The sequence below is a fragment of the Amphibalanus amphitrite genome, unplaced genomic scaffold, assembly GCF_019059575.1.
Source record: "Amphibalanus amphitrite isolate SeventyFive unplaced genomic scaffold, NRLGWU_Aamphi_draft 000287F_arrow, whole genome shotgun sequence".
NCBI classification, from domain to species: Eukaryota; Metazoa; Arthropoda; class Thecostraca; order Balanomorpha; family Balanidae; genus Amphibalanus; species Amphibalanus amphitrite.
The window spans coordinates 490238-506221 of NW_024881782.1; the positions used below are offsets into that span (position 1 = coordinate 490238).

Below are 15984 nucleotides of genomic sequence, written 5' to 3' on the forward strand. Positions count from 1 at the left end.
TCATAACTTTACCAGGGGCGGCTCCAGAGCACTGGGAATTGGGGGGTCCTATTCGTGAAGCGAGTCATTTGGGCGAAGATCACGATGCTGATGTATTATAACTGTATGCACCAGTTTTACGAACAGTGAATGAAAGGTATCATGTGATAACATATACAAAGTTATTGTGCATCCTCTTTTGACACGTTTTTGCTATAATAGGCGGATCCAGGCGTCCAAAAAGGGGGGGGGGGGTTCATACTGAAGTGTACAGTACCATTTGATGAGCGGTTTCGTAGTAGTTACATTGCCAGAAAGCGATCAAATGCACCATACCATGTAGTTGTGAACACCCACAAGCGATGTTTTCCCCTAAAATCATAGGCGCGTCCAGGTGCTGAATATTGGGAAATAATTAGTAATTACATCTGTATCCGCCTATGATTTTTGAAAATGCATATTTTTAGGACCCATGTGAATTCCTGGTTCATTCTCTATCGATCGGCAAAAGTTGCGTTAAGATTGGTTCGAAAACCTAGCCGTGATAAACAGTCTAAAATGTATCTGCAATTTGCCCGTTTTTACCCCCCTCTACCCCCCTATTGACATTTTTTTTAGAAATGTAGATCACGTTGAGCGAAATCGAATGCCGTTTGAATTTTGAAAATCGGCCCGTTAGATCTCGAGATATCAGGGGGGGGGGGAGTCGTAAACAGCCCCCCCTGCCACTAATAGGGGTAGCCAGGAGCCTGCCACTAATAGGGTTAAGAAAAGGAGCCGGAGTCGCCCCTTTTTTGACGGCTCCGGCTCCGGCTCCGGCTCCGGGCTATATTGTTTCACGGCTCCGGCTCCGGCTCCGGCTCCGGGCAAAATATGCCGGCTCCGGCGGCTCCGGCTCCGGCTCCGGCTCCGGCTCCGCATCCCTGGTTTGAAAGGAAATAAAAACGGCAGAAAATCAGTGTCATCCCCGCTCCAAAAGGCAACAACTAACAGTTGTGGTGACGGTAGTCGGTAGCGGTAGCAAAAGAGCCATGTACTTGCAGCATGACATTCACAAGGAGACAAGAGCACCTGAGCCTTCGGGGTCATGATACTATGGAAAACAAACTAAATCTTCACGGATTAAGCATCCACGCATCATCAGACGTCAGTACAACAATCAAGACACCAGTCAGAAAGGTACCGTCTTTATTTGGTGCCATGTTAATCACGGATCCAATCAAGCAAGCATAAACGTTCATGTTAAAATCCTCGGATACCGTAGCAGCCAGCTCCAGGTCAGCTCAACAGCCGACATTCCGTTCCAAAAATACATTCGGAGAGCAGCGTGCCTGATAAAAGTCGGACAAACCGTCCGCTGGGTGAGGATGGGATGGGGATCACTCCGGTACCTCTGTATATATCGGTCACCGCTGAGGGTACAGTGGCGTGATCGCGCCTCGCGCCCGTGCGTTGATTGTACGGGTGTTCCGGCTGCCGGGGGCAGTCAGGTAGCGGGTTTCACGGCGGTGACACGGCGGTGTCACGACGGTGACACGGGCGGTGTCACAGCTGTGACACAGGAGTGGGGACAGCGGCAGTGGCGGGTCGCCGGCGATCGCGCCGCGCCCGGCTGCGTCTCACTGAAAGACTACGGCGCTCGTCGCCCGACGAGCCCGTCCTATCTAAACTAGCGAACTAACTCATACATACAGACGGCCGCGCCGCCAACGTAAAACTCGGCTAAAATTTATACATCGCGCCGTGCGAGAAAACGAGGAGTAAAACACATAATATGATCCAACACGGCACTACTCATATAACCGGGACGCTCGACCGGCGAGCGTCCCGCTCTCTCTCGCCCATTCCTCTACTTACATCACCTCTTCTTCTTGTCGACATGGGAACACCTGTGTTACCGTACCGATACCATACCCCCGCGCTCTGCCTAGCCGGAACAGTAGCCGGTCTCCCACGCTGACATACTCGGGTTGACGGTAGAACTTGAACATGGCCGAGGTGGTTTTGTTGGCCGGCAGCTGGTCTGTCGAGTCGAACACGCCCTCTATGACGGCCGTTTGCCGCACGTTGCCCAGGTGTACGGTGGTCTGTAGCCGCCGGCAGATGGCCTGAGGCCGGAACGCGCACACCGTCGCCTGGAGAGGTAGGGTGGAGAGGGGTCAGTGACAGAGACATGTGGGGAATGCCGTGGAACGGCAATGAACTGATGAGACACGGAAGGCTCATAAAGAAGTGAACACCGTATTTTTTATGGCTCTGCCAAATGTCAACAGCCTAGCACAGTCATAACCTTTAAAGAGTCTCCCGTGCAAGCAAAGTGACCCTAAGCTGTGGTCGTAACCTACAGTACTAGTTGGCAACTAACAAAGTTTATAGCTAGAGGAACGATATGATCGTTGAATAAGTACAAATTTCAAATGTCAAACACAGACAAATAATGGACGGATGACATTCTTTACCTTTACCGTCTTTCAATAGCTTTTCCAATCACAAGCCTCTCGCCCACGTATTCAGTAAAAATCAAAACCAGTCAAACCCGCGTCCCTCCACCCTCCCATCGCACACTACAGCACCATGCCCGTGTCCCTCACCTCTACTCTTAGCTCACCTGGAAGTAGAGACACGCGGTGGGTCGCGCCTGGGGTGCCAGCAGCACCATCCCTCGCCTCAGTCCGGGCACGTCGCGGTCAATGGCCAGAGAGGCCGCCTGGCCGGCCCGCACCACGCGCGATGGCCGCCGGTTGCGGTGGATGGTGGAGACCCGTACGGGGGTGAAGGTGCCGTCCTCCAGTGGACCTGACGGTGAGACGGGGAAATGGTTAGAAACCCTGAACTGGTATGACAAATGATGACCGTTTTGCGAACACTAGGGAAGAACACAGATAACCTAGTCGTCAGATGACAAAGTAGATGGTTTACTGCGAGTAAGCCACTCGTCAACTTTCTAAGGTGTGTGTGACCCGGTTCTGCGAATATTGATTGATGATGCCTCATCAATTAAATCAACATAGGTATTAGGTAAGCAATGAATCAGCAGTAATATCGGCTAAAATAAACAAGCATAAACAATTTACAGATTTCAGGTATTAACAAGTTATTAACAGATTTCAAGTTACGTCAATAAAGCCTACTTTATCATCATAAAAGCTTTCAGCACACATGACCCAGATGACGGAAAGTTTTGTGCTCTCGTTCACGAAGCATCCAAATTGCACTAGTACATCTAGGAGTTTCCAATTTATCGCTTGAAGACGAGATAGCCAAAATTACCGTATAATCCATCTTCATGTACTACTCACCTAGACTGAGCCGCGCTCCCTCTGTGATGATGCCTTTGGTTAGAAGTCCCCCTACCACTACCCCGGTCTCTGATATCCGGTAAGTCTCGTCTATCTGGAACTCGCATAGCTGCTGCAAAGACAAAAACACCACCGGTTAGAAACATCGCCAGCCAACACACTAAAAAAAAAAAAAACTACGGCTAGCAACAGGCTCCAAATACACGGGCCGGAGTTGCTGGACGCGTTCCTAGAAACAAGGACCGATTTCAAGACGGAACTGCGCCTTGCCTGTAAACAAGTTTAACACCAGCTGATAGGTGAGACATAAGATGACAGAAGCGATCGGTGTGATACCACGGGTATATGGGCGGTATTTTCCCAGGCTAGTCCGGGATTGCAAGCACATCTGTGATATAGAGGGTCGCTTTGCACTCGTAAGTATCAGAGGCAGCTCGAGCTTTGTTTGCTGACTTTATCACAAGCTTCTTGACGTCATTGCCCACTGGCATGTCTCATCAGAACAAGTCTTTATCTATGGTGACTGTTCAACTTTCGTCGGCTTGCCAGTTGCCGCAAAAATACAAACCATCAGATTAATCGCTATAACCGCCATCATATAATCGCTAAAACCGCCTATAATCATACCACAAAAACTCTATCCCTATACAAACTTCTCAAAACCGCCCTGTCCTGCTCTGGACCATATCCTATACAAGGGCCTTCCCCCCTCCCCTCCCATCGACCCCCAGTGCCCTGCCGCTGGCTCCTGCCAGTCATGTTCCGTACAGTGACCTTGGCAGGCAGCAGCCCGGGGCGAGCGGCCGACATTTCACTCGGCCGGGACCTGTTTTCGGTCCGCTCGTGCCGCTGGCAGTACGCGAGTCGTGACTGGGCACGGCTGGCCGGACAGCTGAGCGTAGCTAGCTCGGCCGCCGCTGCGCCGAACCCAGGAATAGAGGCGAACGTTGACGGCTTAGGTGGAGGAGAGTTGACGTTAACAATCGGTTGGGTAGTGGGAAGTGCTGTTTATTACAGGCTTCCCAGAGCGAGGTTGGCTGTGAAACGCCATGAAACGAGTGCGACCATGAAATGCTACGCAGATTAATATTTTGAGAAACACGAGTCCTTGGGTGTTTCCATCAACCATCCTATCAACTACTATCCCAGCAATAATCACATAACAAACCATTACAGGCTCAAACATCTATGTGACAAAACTTGACGGATTTCCCAGCCACCCCCTCCAACAGACACTCATGTTACGTTTCGTCGTGACCGGCTCAGCAGCGGCGCGTAACCAAGGACCTTGACCGCGATCCCCACACAGACGGTCGTGCCCGCCGCCGTGACCCGATCAGAACACAGGCGCCGGCAGCGACGGGCCAGACTGATCGATTGCTGATGGAGGTCTCAGGAATTTGTCAGAAGTGTAAGAGAGGGGAGTGGTTCGTGGTGAGCGCAAAAACGTATCGCGAGTGTGCAAACTACGCATAGCTGTGCGTGCAGGAATAAGGAAAGCGAAAAGGCTATGATCACGACACTTGAGCGCACGAAACGCAACAGGATATACAATTCCAGTGGACAACTAATTGATAAAGCACCCTTTTCATTTCATATCGACATATTGAAATTTTAGCGTCACAGACTAAAATAGATGAAGTCATTTCGCTCAGTAGCACATACATTCCACACACGGTTTGACGGCGTAACAATCAAAACAAACTCATTTAAAACACAGCCAGCGACAAAGAATCTACCGGAATCAAAACAAAGCACCCCCGGCCCAGCGGTCGGTCACTCCCCCCTTCCCGGACGATTCAAGGCCAATCAGATAACGTCCTTGCCCGTCCGTCGGTTCCACCCGTTCTTCCCGTCCAGTGCCGGTTCGACCGGTCCGTCCCATGCCGGTCTGAATACACTGCCCCCAGTATCGCTCTATTCTGGACCTATTCAGCACCATCAGCAGCAGAGAACTGTCTGCGTTTTTTGTTTTGTTGGGTGAGGCCCTTTCGGTCTGGCAAGACCATTTCAGAGCCGGGAGGATGATAGGGTAAAGGGGGAGACATTGGTCTGGGCAGGCACCCTAGTGAGTCGCCGGGGCTGAGCCCGTCCAAAGGACAGGCCACCCAGCCCCAAGGCACTCGCTGCACCCGGCTACTGGGTGCGCTCCCTCGGGAGCGGCGGCGCCGCTCCAAGGGAGCAGCCCGCATGATATAAAGTTGCCTGTCCAGCCCGGAGGGGGGTTGCGGCGTGGAGGAGAAGGATTTCTGTATCCTGAGGATAGAAGCACGGAACGGTGAACTGTCTGCGTGGTTATTTTTGGGTACTGTAGCTTCCTTGATGCGTTTGCATAGCGAGTAAAAATACTTCTATCAAAAATCGTTCAGACGCGCGAATGATTCCCCGATCTACAGCTCGCCATATTATGGCACATACACTCGATACATATCCAACAAAAGAAGCGACTAAGTTATCCATAAAAACGCGCTCCACCACCCGTCAGAGACTCCCGACCGTCCATCCCGTGGCTCAGTTGGTAGAGTGCTGGACATCCGGTGGTGAGGGCCCGGGTTCGAGGCTCGAGCCGCTCCGGCGCCCGGTACGGGGTTCATGACGGGGATGATCCGTGGTTGGTAGGGGAGACTGGATTCAGTTTTTAGTAGGCGAGCGGAACATTTTTTTTTTTAAATTTAGTTCGAATGTTTTGAATGAATGAAATGACGAAGCCAGAGTCAGAGCGACAGTCATGACACATCCACCGTCCGATCTGGCGCTGGCTTCGTCAATTCGTTCACTCAAAACATTCGAGCTTAATCTTTATGAAAAAATCACGCGGCTCAATATCGTGTCCACTGTCCACTGTTCAGCGTCCATCCCACCATCTGCCCACCCCCTTTCTCTCCCTCCCCTCCCAAATCTCACCTGTTCTAACCGTTTCCTCTCCGTAGCTCCTGTGCTCGGGCTGAGCGCGTGCAGGTACTTTTTCAGCAGTGGCAGACCGGCACCAGTCACGGAGCTCACGCTGAACACGGGCACGGTGTCTGGCGGGGCAGCAGCCGCCTCCGCCGCGCTCGTCTCGTCAACGACACGGAGCGGCTGTTTCCCGCAGCCCGGGCCGCGCACCATCGCCTCCAGAGCAGCCAGCGTGTGCCGCAGGGTAGCAGCCGACGTCAGGTCGATCTTCGTGACGACGATAAACATGGGGACCTGACGGCGGAAGGGGCGGGGCGGGTCAGGTCAACGAAGGTCACATTTGGTTGATAGGCTAGGTCGGGTAAGGTCAGAACTAAGACGGGATGTGGTTTGATCAGGATACAGAGGTTTTTGTCACGTATTTTAAGAGTGGGACAAGTCGTAGCACGCAACAAAATGATAGAGATTATGGTCGAAGAGGTGCTTAACAAGACGTCACTTCAGAGCTCAATTCAGTACAGCTAGTGCTCATATCAGCTGTCAAGAAGCAATAAGTGTTATCATCATGTCTGGAGATAGCGTTCAAAGATTACACTAGGCCAGCTGGTGCAAAACACTTGTAAATATGCGAAGTGCGAACGTAGGAAAACCACAGAAGCATGACGACGAAATAGGCGGAGGGGAGGGGAGGGGGGCAGCACACGAGCCGGCAGTAGCGATCGACTGACACAGTTATTGAGCCACGTTCCCGGAGCTTTGCTCACCAATTAATTTACAACCACAGCTAGACACAACACACACAGGACGGCGATAGTTACAGTTCGGCAGTGAAAACGACAAACAATGCTGCAAGCAGCACCACTTTGAACCATGGAGACAGACACAAACGTGCAACACAACAGACTTGGGCGAGCCTACTACAGGCACACGAACAGTGGAAATGACCTCCCCTGAACAGATTTAAGGAGCGAGCAGTGCGGGCGCGCGTTAAAACTGACTTTAAACCTCAACTGCAATTTTTATTACTGTGAAGAGCAAATAAAAGCCTAACAAACTGAACGGTGTTAAGAATTACGGATCATCAAGCACGTCTCATTTCCTTATCACTACACACTCACCATGGTTATTAAAGGGACCCTCCGGCTCCCACCTTCAAAAAAGTTTATGAATTGGCATGAAAGTGGTGTCGCTCGGTTCAGAAAGAGCGAAAACGAATATCTACCAAATTTCACCGAAAAATATTCACCGGTTTTCAAGATATTAGACTTTTACTTTTGTTCACTTTTTGGGATCTCCGCTGTTCCTTGCGACTTTATTTGGAAGCAATAGTTTGGCAGCTGAAAGTGCGGCACTTGTTGCGCGCAAAGCAGCATATACCACCGCGTGCTACAAAACGTTTTAGTCAAACATTTAAAAATCGTTAGATATCCGCGCTGACGTCACACATTCAGAGGGGTATTCCTATGCATTAGCCCCTATGAATCAAAATGCTGCAATTTTGAAATTCAATATTTCCGATTTAAGGCATTTCTCGATGTTGTGAGTGCCGAAACCGGTAATTGTGAGCCAGGGACCCCATTTTGTCTATCTCAACTCAAATCTAATGTTAAGGTGGGAGGGTCCCTTTAAACACTACAAACATCTACTTCCAAACGCAGCTCCTAGCCCTAACCACCTCCCTCCCTCTATTTCACTCTCCCTCTCTCTCTCTCTCTCTCTCTCTCTTCTCTCTCTCTCTCTCTCTCTCTTCTCTCTTCTCTCTCTCTCTCTCTCTCTCTCTCTCTCTCTCTCTCTCTCTCTCTCTCTCTCTCTCTCTCTCTCTCTCTCTCTCTCCCTCCCTCCCTCCCTCCCTCTCTCTCTCTCCCTCTCTCCTCCACTCTCTTACCTTCAGCGCCAGCGCTAGGCCCACATGCTCCTGCGTGGTTCCAGCGATCCCGCTGTTCGCTGACACCACCAACATAGCGTGGTGGGGCGAGTAGCCGGTCAGCCCCAGCACGGTGGTCTTGAGGTACTTTTGATGGCCGGCCAGGTCGATGAATGTTACCAGCTTGGTGGACTGTTCACATATCTCCTCGGCGGTGGGACTGGCAGAGTAGTCGACCGTGTTTCCCTGACGGTGAAGGTGGGGACGGTTAGAGCGTGGTAGATGACGTTCTTATACTTTCGCGATATATGTGAGAGGGGGTTTAGGTCAATTGGTAGACTTTGTAGTCGAGCCCTGGCCTGCTGAAGTTCAGTAGTCGATGCTAAGCCGCCCTTTATGTAGTTTGTCATGCTATGGCTGGTCACGGAAGTCATTCCTCTTTATGACAATCAGTGGCGGAGCTAAAACCAACAGGTCACACAAACCAGAGTTCAGCGTAAACATATCAATAGGTCGAGTCGGAGGACAACCAATTATCCACGTAACCCAACCAACCCGAACCCAGCGAGCAGGTCAGGGTGTCATTACACCGCCCAGCGCCTGGCAACAGCGACCTTTTACGACGCCGACCCTCCCCGTCTAACCGTCTACCGACTCCGGTCACGTTTTGCGTTCATCAATAACCCCCAAAAAAGTCTGCGGCAAAACACAGCCCCAGTCCTGGCGTTCGACTCTACTGACGTCAGACCCACATACACACAGGGGCGCAGCTGTGTACATACCACGGCGGAGCGGCGACGGCCCAGCCATGGCGATTGGCGAGCCCCGTCACCTGACCCGAAATGTGTGACACGCCACCTGCGCCAGGCCACGTACCGTGATAGGAGCCGAAAAGTCTACAGCCGACTGTGGCGATCATACCACTCAAGCAGAGATTTTCGTAAAGGAGACAAATAGGTATCTAAGATCGCGATTATTTTCAGCGATTTCACAATAAGCTATTTTACTTTCTTGTAGGCATATTCCTTTCAGAAAGAAAACGAAAGCGTGTAAGACTCGATAAAACAAAGTTTGAGCGTTGAAAATCTGCGAGATCAAAACACATTTGACCTCGCAGCGCCACTTTACCCTTCCCCGCTGACATCTGGCACCGTTCCCGCACAGTCCCAAACCGTCCCAAACAAGAAAACAGTCCGCGAAACCGTTCATCTGCCGTGTGTAATGACTCGTTCCCGAGTCTGATTCCGTGCCAGGGGCGTCATCAGCCTCCCCTCCCCTTCCCTCCCCTCCCCTCCAAGCTCGAGAAGTTGGACCAAGCTCGGCAGACAGCCAGTCGCCCGCCGTCTTCGGTAACCGTGCGAGCCGTGACCTTGGCTCGAGGGGGCGGGGCGGGGCTGGGCTGGCCGCTCCCTCGACTGTGCAAACCGGCTGGCCACTGGCAGCAGGCGGTAGCGGTAAAGCAGCGAGCCGGGCCGCCGCCGCAGTCAGCTGTGGATTCCCACACGCCCGGTACGGCGATAATTTCTCGCACGGAGTTCGTGGTGTTTCTCGTAGTTGGCGTATACTGACAAGGAGACACCTCAGAAGTTGTTTTGCAAATAATTTTCATAGCCAGCAGTAAGTGTCTTAAAAGTTAATCTCGTCTCGCCTCAAGCACCCATCATGCAGTCAGCTGGCATTACCCGTGGATCAGCTGAATGGCTGGGCTGTGTTGATGACCCCGTAACGCGGACAGCACCCAGTGGCGGCCCCAGTAACCCAGTGGCCTAGATGACGCTCCCTCAGAGGAGACAGAGACAAGGCTTGACCCGGACCTAGGGCCATCACCACCGTACACTGGATGAGCTCGACTAGACTAGAACACAGAGTCACTGTCAACAAGTGACGTCACGTCAATACCATCCCGTCTGCCTCCATACGGCGTTATCAGCCCCATACGGCCGGGCCTGGGCCGAACGATAGCACCCCCGCCCTCCCCCCTCCAATGGTGACACGTCGGTCGAGACACGTGACCCCCCCCCCCCGAACGTTCGGCATGGGGGATGCAGCCGAGGTCGCCGACCCTAGGAGCTTGTTTACCGTGGTAACGATGCCAACGGCGCAACACATTCAGTTGGCACACACACTAAAACAGAGGGAATTGATGCCAGCCGATGACATTCGCAGTAATGTTTGGTATGAGAGGTATGTGTTCACATTGCCCTTGTTGATTTCGTGAATGGCATGCATGCTATGCTATGTTATAATGAAGCTGGGAGATAGCCGGTTCGGTTGGAAATTGGAATTATTTGTAACAGCCAAATTCCTCAAACGAACTATTATTCATCAACGAAGACACATATGGATGGAATAAAATTGGGGCAAATGCTCGATTTGCGTCACGATACCTAAGTGTGTGTAAATTCAATCGATTTTGCTTTTCAGCAATGTCATTCACGATCTATTCTTTAGGCGAATCATAATTGGTCGTAGCCAGGGCAACCCGTTTTGATTCATTCAACGTTTCATAATAAAAACGAGCTATAAAAAGTAATAACGGGATCTATACAGGTGGCACGACCCTGTGGTGACTGAAAAGTGAGCTCTGGAAATCTCAAACCGGCCCACACAACTGATCAGATCACCCACTCAGTTATTAAGATAATTACTCTGATTGATCATTACTGAGCAATTAGCGATATTGGCCTCGATATCAGCAGATCTCGTTAAACATCGAAGACAAAGCTCTACAAATTACCCACAAACAACGAACCGTATTTCATAACGGTTCACTTCAATCAAACGTGATAGGTAGACAACACAATTATCAACAAACACTCTCAGCTTGACAAGCACATGCTTCCGCTAGACATACTGCTTCTGATATGCCTCCATTATTTCCCACATCACTCCTCCATCAGCCCCATGCCAAGCCTTCAGTCCTCCTTCCCACTCCACCTGTCTCTCCTCCTCCCACCCTAACCCCACATCAACTAACCTCAGAGTCGAATCCCAGGATCTCGTGACTGATACTGGACGTGCGTCCTGTCCGGATCTCGTGCAGGTGACGGAAAATGTTGAGCCGTGACCTTCCACGACCGTTGTCCAGCTCTCCGTAGGTCAGGACTCCCAGCAGAGTTGACTTGCCGACATCGGCGTTACCGAGCACAGCCAGACGCAGGTCCACCGAGTGAATGTCGTCCGGCACCTGCGCGGGTCAGAGGTCAAAGTCAATTTTTATCGATTTTTAGAACACTCGCACCACGATCATATCGCCCGCATGCAAGGAACAGGTTCAGGTTCCGTCAGCGGTACTGCTAAGCGACGATGCTAAAAACAAGGAAACCAGCGTCGCGAGGTTCAATGGCCTTCATGTTTGACATTCTCATTCTCTACTACCTTTTAAAGAACTCCTTCCCAGGGATCCGAAGCCGTGAAAATTTCAGACGGCTCCGGCTCCGGAGAAAAAAAAAAATCGGCTCCAGCGACGGCTCCGGCTCCGGGTGAAATGTCATGGCGGCTCCGGCTCCGACTCCGACTCAGTACATCCCCTATGCGTGAGTCCTTCCGATAACTCCAACTTCGGACGTTTGGACACTAGGCAGTGCCCATGAAAATCACTGCCAACCACATATTGCTCTACTTCCGTCCGCGTCCAACCAGCCGTCGGCGCTGGGCCACGGTTACTAACCGCTAAGGTCACGTTCCAGGAGCAATGGTCACACCTCCCCTTATCCCCGCCCCCTTCTACCCCCTCCCACCCGAGGTCACAATAGAGCCTTTGTTAGGAAATGAACCGTCAACAATACCCTGAACCACAGTGGTGTGGAGCTTGCTAGGTAAGCACGATGCATGTCAGTCGAGCACCCATGTCCTATGGTGAAGAAAGTTGGCTGGGAAACAAGCAACATTGAAAGCTGTGTCGCGAAAACCAAGGTGACTATAAATAGCGAAAACTACGCATCGATGCAAATGGGTTAGAAGTAGTGAGAAGCATACACAAAGTGGAAGAGAAACGATGGTGTGGCATAAAACAGAAACAAACTGCATACGGGTTCGCCTTACATCTGATTCCCTTTGCATCACACTCTGCTCTGATAAGGAATGAAACTACGAAGCCCATACTTAAGCTTCGCAATCACGAGAGCCTCCACTAGACCACCTGACTCAAAGTCCCTTCCCGTGGCGCAAACGTGGTGCAATCCACCCCCCTCCCCCCTTCCCGTTCTCCCCCTCCCGACTCAACCACCGGCAATCTACGCGGTCAATATCACCAGCTACGTGGTCGGAGCCCGGGCCATCCCCACGCTCATGAAAACCCTAGCCGGGACCATGGGCCTTATGACGTCATCACAACAGGTCGATGACGTCACTGGCCAGCCGAGCATTGCGGTCGGCTGACGAAAACGGCAGCGATGTGTCGTGAGTACGGTGCCGTCGCATCGTGCGAAGACTCGCTTGGTTGGTCTTACGCACGCTAGCGAAATGGATAGTAAAGGGGTGAGAGAGTGACCAGAGTACGTGAGCGATACTACTCGGTACACGACGGCGGAGAGAGAGAGAGAGAGAGAGAGAGAGAGAGAGAGAGAGAGAGAGAGAGAGAGAGAGAGAGAGAGAGAGAGAGAGAGAGAGCGAGAGCGAGAGCGAGAGCGAGAGCGAGAGCGAGAGCGAGAGCGAGAGCGAGAGCGAGAGCGAGAGCGAGAGCGAGAGCGAGAGCGAGAGCGAGAGCGAGAGCGAGAGCGAGAGCGAGAGCGAGAGCGAGAGCGAGAGCGAGAGCGAGAGCGAGAGCGAGAGCGAGAGCGAGAGCGAGAGCGAGAGCGAGAGCGAGAGCGAGAGCGAGAGCGAGAGCGAGAGCGAGAGCGAGAGCGAGAGCGAGAGCGAGAGCGAGAGAGAGAGAGAGAGAGAGAGAGAGAGAGAGAGAGAGAGAGAGAGAGAGAGAGAGAGAGAGAGAGAGAGAGAGAGAGAGAGAGAGATCCTGCTGCCTGTGATCGCACACACCGAGCGCCTGCATGACCAGACAAATCGTATCGCATGACGAGACAAGTCGTATCATGAGTCGGGTGCGTCGGTCAGGCCCGGTTTGGGCAGATGGGGGAGGGGGGAGGGGCTCGGCTGCAGATGCTGCGAGATTGGCGCAGCGCCAAAGGCCAGGAGCTCGGCTAAAAAAGGAAGCCAACGGGGTTGTGCTATGAGCGGAGACGGATGAATGTCGACTGTTGATATACCTTTATATGCGCTTCAACCAGTAAACACCACAAAAAGATCTAAAATAACAAATGCACATACAATTTCAGCAAATTCACATTTCAAATATTATTTGTTATTGGGTGTTGTTGTTAAATACAGAGAATTCGATTCCGTAAGAAACGCAAAATTACGGGTCATTTATGCAAACTACTGAGGGTAAAGTTGTGCTGTTCAAACAAAGCCCGATATGTACCCAATATGGCGTAATTTGGTAAGGTTGATTTTCTTGATACTGAGATGCTTGGCTCTGATGCCACAACATTTTATAGGTAAGCATTGCCGCTATTTGCTGCTATTTGATATCACTGGCATCATTGCTAAGGTCAAACAGGATAATGGGCAAAAAATGACCTGATTACCCTGACTGCGATCATTTCCAAACAAAACGTACCTACTTATCTCAGTTGTTTATTACTGCTGATAACTGTTGATATTCCAAATGGGTGGAGAGAAATCCTGCACCAGGAGGTTCATTATGCCGTGTCAGATTCATACCAACATAAAGCGTCTTGAACCAACATTCTATCCAAATGACGTTTTGATAGGCAAGTATTTGTTTCACGAATAAACACAAACGCTCGTTCCAAGCATCCAGGATTCCCTACACAGTTCACCAGTCATTACTTCCTAGCTCCTAGTACCCCTCAAACACCAACCCAGCCACATCCACACCCCGGGAACTGACCTTCCTCACGAGCACCTCCGAGACGCAGCGCTCTGGGCCGCCGGGCGCTGCTGGCACGCGGCGCTCCCGGAGCACGGTAACGGCGGCGCCCAGCTCTGCGGCCATCCGGTGCAGGGTGGTCAGAGAGGCGGTCATCTCTGCCGGCTCCAGGCCCGTCATCAGGCCGCTGTCCTCCACACCAATCTCGTAGATGGCCTCGCCCTGGCCCTCGCGGAGCCGCCACTTCATCTGAAAACGGCAACAAGGGTTTTCAGTACTGCAGCTTTGGTTTTAAAGTGAGATGAGATGGGTGTTTGTAGTATCTACAAGTACAGTCGGAAGAATCTCAATGCAATGCCGAAATAGCCAAAGATCAGAAATTGGCCCTAAATCAAGCCTTTGCCTTGTTCCCAGGCAAACCCTTCTTCCCTGTACCTACCTGTGTGACTAGATGCTGGAACCTGTGCTTGGATGGGCTGACAAGCTTCAGCTTGTACTCTATGTTACCCAGCTGGGGCTCGGGAGGCAGCTGGTCCGGCAGCTGCTCCAGCTCGCTACTTGAAGATTCCTCCAGGCCGGATTCTGGGCTGGAGGAGTCTGGGCTAGACATGCCAGCTGAGCCCAGCGAGCCAGAGGAAGAGCCCACATCCGAGTCCTCCTCAGATGGGTCAAATAGACCTAGGAAGTCCATGTTGCTTTTTCTGAGGGCAGAATAACATTCATTTTTCAAACACTTAATTACCTATTACACATTGAAAACATATGTTAACATTTTTGCTAAAGTATTCCTTGCTCTTTGTATACCACTACATCTGACCACTTACATATGAATACATTATAAATCTATACACAATACATAATAAATAGATTAATATAGAAGTATGGCATAAAAAACAAATGAGCAATATACATAAAGTTCTTTGAAACAAATACTAAAAACAGAACAACTATATCTTGATCATAATGCATTATAATTATCATTAAGAAATTTGTGAAGAATAGTAAAACAGTTGTAGAAGTGTCAGCTCAGCAGTCAATAAATACACACAACACATGAAGGCAAAAAATTGGTAATGCAGATTGCAGCACCTCTGAAAAATGATAAGCATGACAAAATGAAACAACACAAAATGGCAATTAACTATCACAATGAACAGCACTGTAACCATTGACCATAGGGGTGTTCACGGGCACCGCACACTGCTGCGTGCGCTGTGTGCGGTACGTCCAGCAGGCGTGGGGGTAGGGGATGGGTAGGCGGCTCTGACGTCACGGCTGCGTGCGGTGGACGGTCTGCTGTGGCCAGTCCCGACCGGCCACAGCGGTCGCTGTGTGCGGTGACGGAAGGCTGACGTAGGGACGCAGTGGGCGGAGCTTGGAGGCTGTGTGCGGTCCGACCGCACACAGGGCCCGTGAACAGCCCTCAGCTTTATCACTGACATAACAGTAGAGCTTACACAAGCTCTGTAGTCACTAGTCTCTAACTGTAAAGCTTATGTTTATGTATGATGTGGTAAGCAAATTGAAATGTGAGCAAAGCTCACAATATTGAGCAAGAACAGTTTCAATTTGCCTAAACATGGTGCAACAAACAGCTGGATCAGGGTCAGATAAGCTACCTCAACCTACTTAACCTTTCAGTAGCCAGGTCAAGGTGGCAAAAAGTTATGACAAAAAACCTGAAAATTTAGGTATGAGATTGGTGTACTAAAATTTTTGCCAACCAAAATTCAAATAACAACTCATCACGCCTTCTTTGTTCTTGTTGACAAACAGAAAACGTCAGCTGATCACTGGAGCGTGCGCTGAAACTGGCGCCCTGGAGTTCACGCAGTACAAAGGGTCTAATTACTACTTACCGGTCGAGAGCAAACGCCTTGAAAACAGCTAGTCTTCTCGTAAAACCATAGCAAGGACGAACCCTCCCAGCAATGACCCACACACACCCAACCCACACAGAAACTCGACAGCAACCGCCTCCTCCTCCGCCGTCGCCGCCGCCAGAGCAAGAGAGCTTGCCAGAGAGTGCCAGAGAGCGCTTTGATGCCGTGGCCTTG

At 51.1% G+C, this 15984-nt stretch overlaps 1 protein-coding gene across 3 annotated transcripts; it reads right to left on the minus strand.

Moving 5' to 3' along the window:
* Positions 1–1150: 1150 nt before the first annotated feature.
* On the minus strand, positions 1151–15984 carry LOC122387474 (GTP-binding protein 2-like). Of its 3 annotated transcripts, none has more exons than XM_043377718.1 (9): positions 15787–15984; positions 14367–14628; positions 13949–14176; positions 11015–11224; positions 8059–8283; positions 6183–6467; positions 3279–3390; positions 2588–2775; positions 1151–2114 (listed from the first exon to the last, which is right to left on the minus strand). In XM_043377718.1, exons 2-9 carry the CDS (start codon positions 14616–14618, stop codon positions 1833–1835), a joined length of 1782 nt encoding a protein of 593 aa, XP_043233653.1. In that variant the 5' UTR covers positions 14619–14628; positions 15787–15984; the 3' UTR covers positions 1151–1832. The 3 variants fall into 3 exon arrangements, with proteins under 3 accessions (XP_043233653.1, XP_043233651.1, XP_043233652.1); XM_043377716.1 differs by lacking the exon at positions 15787–15984 and adding an exon at positions 15562–15743; XM_043377717.1 differs by lacking the exon at positions 15787–15984 and adding an exon at positions 15413–15432.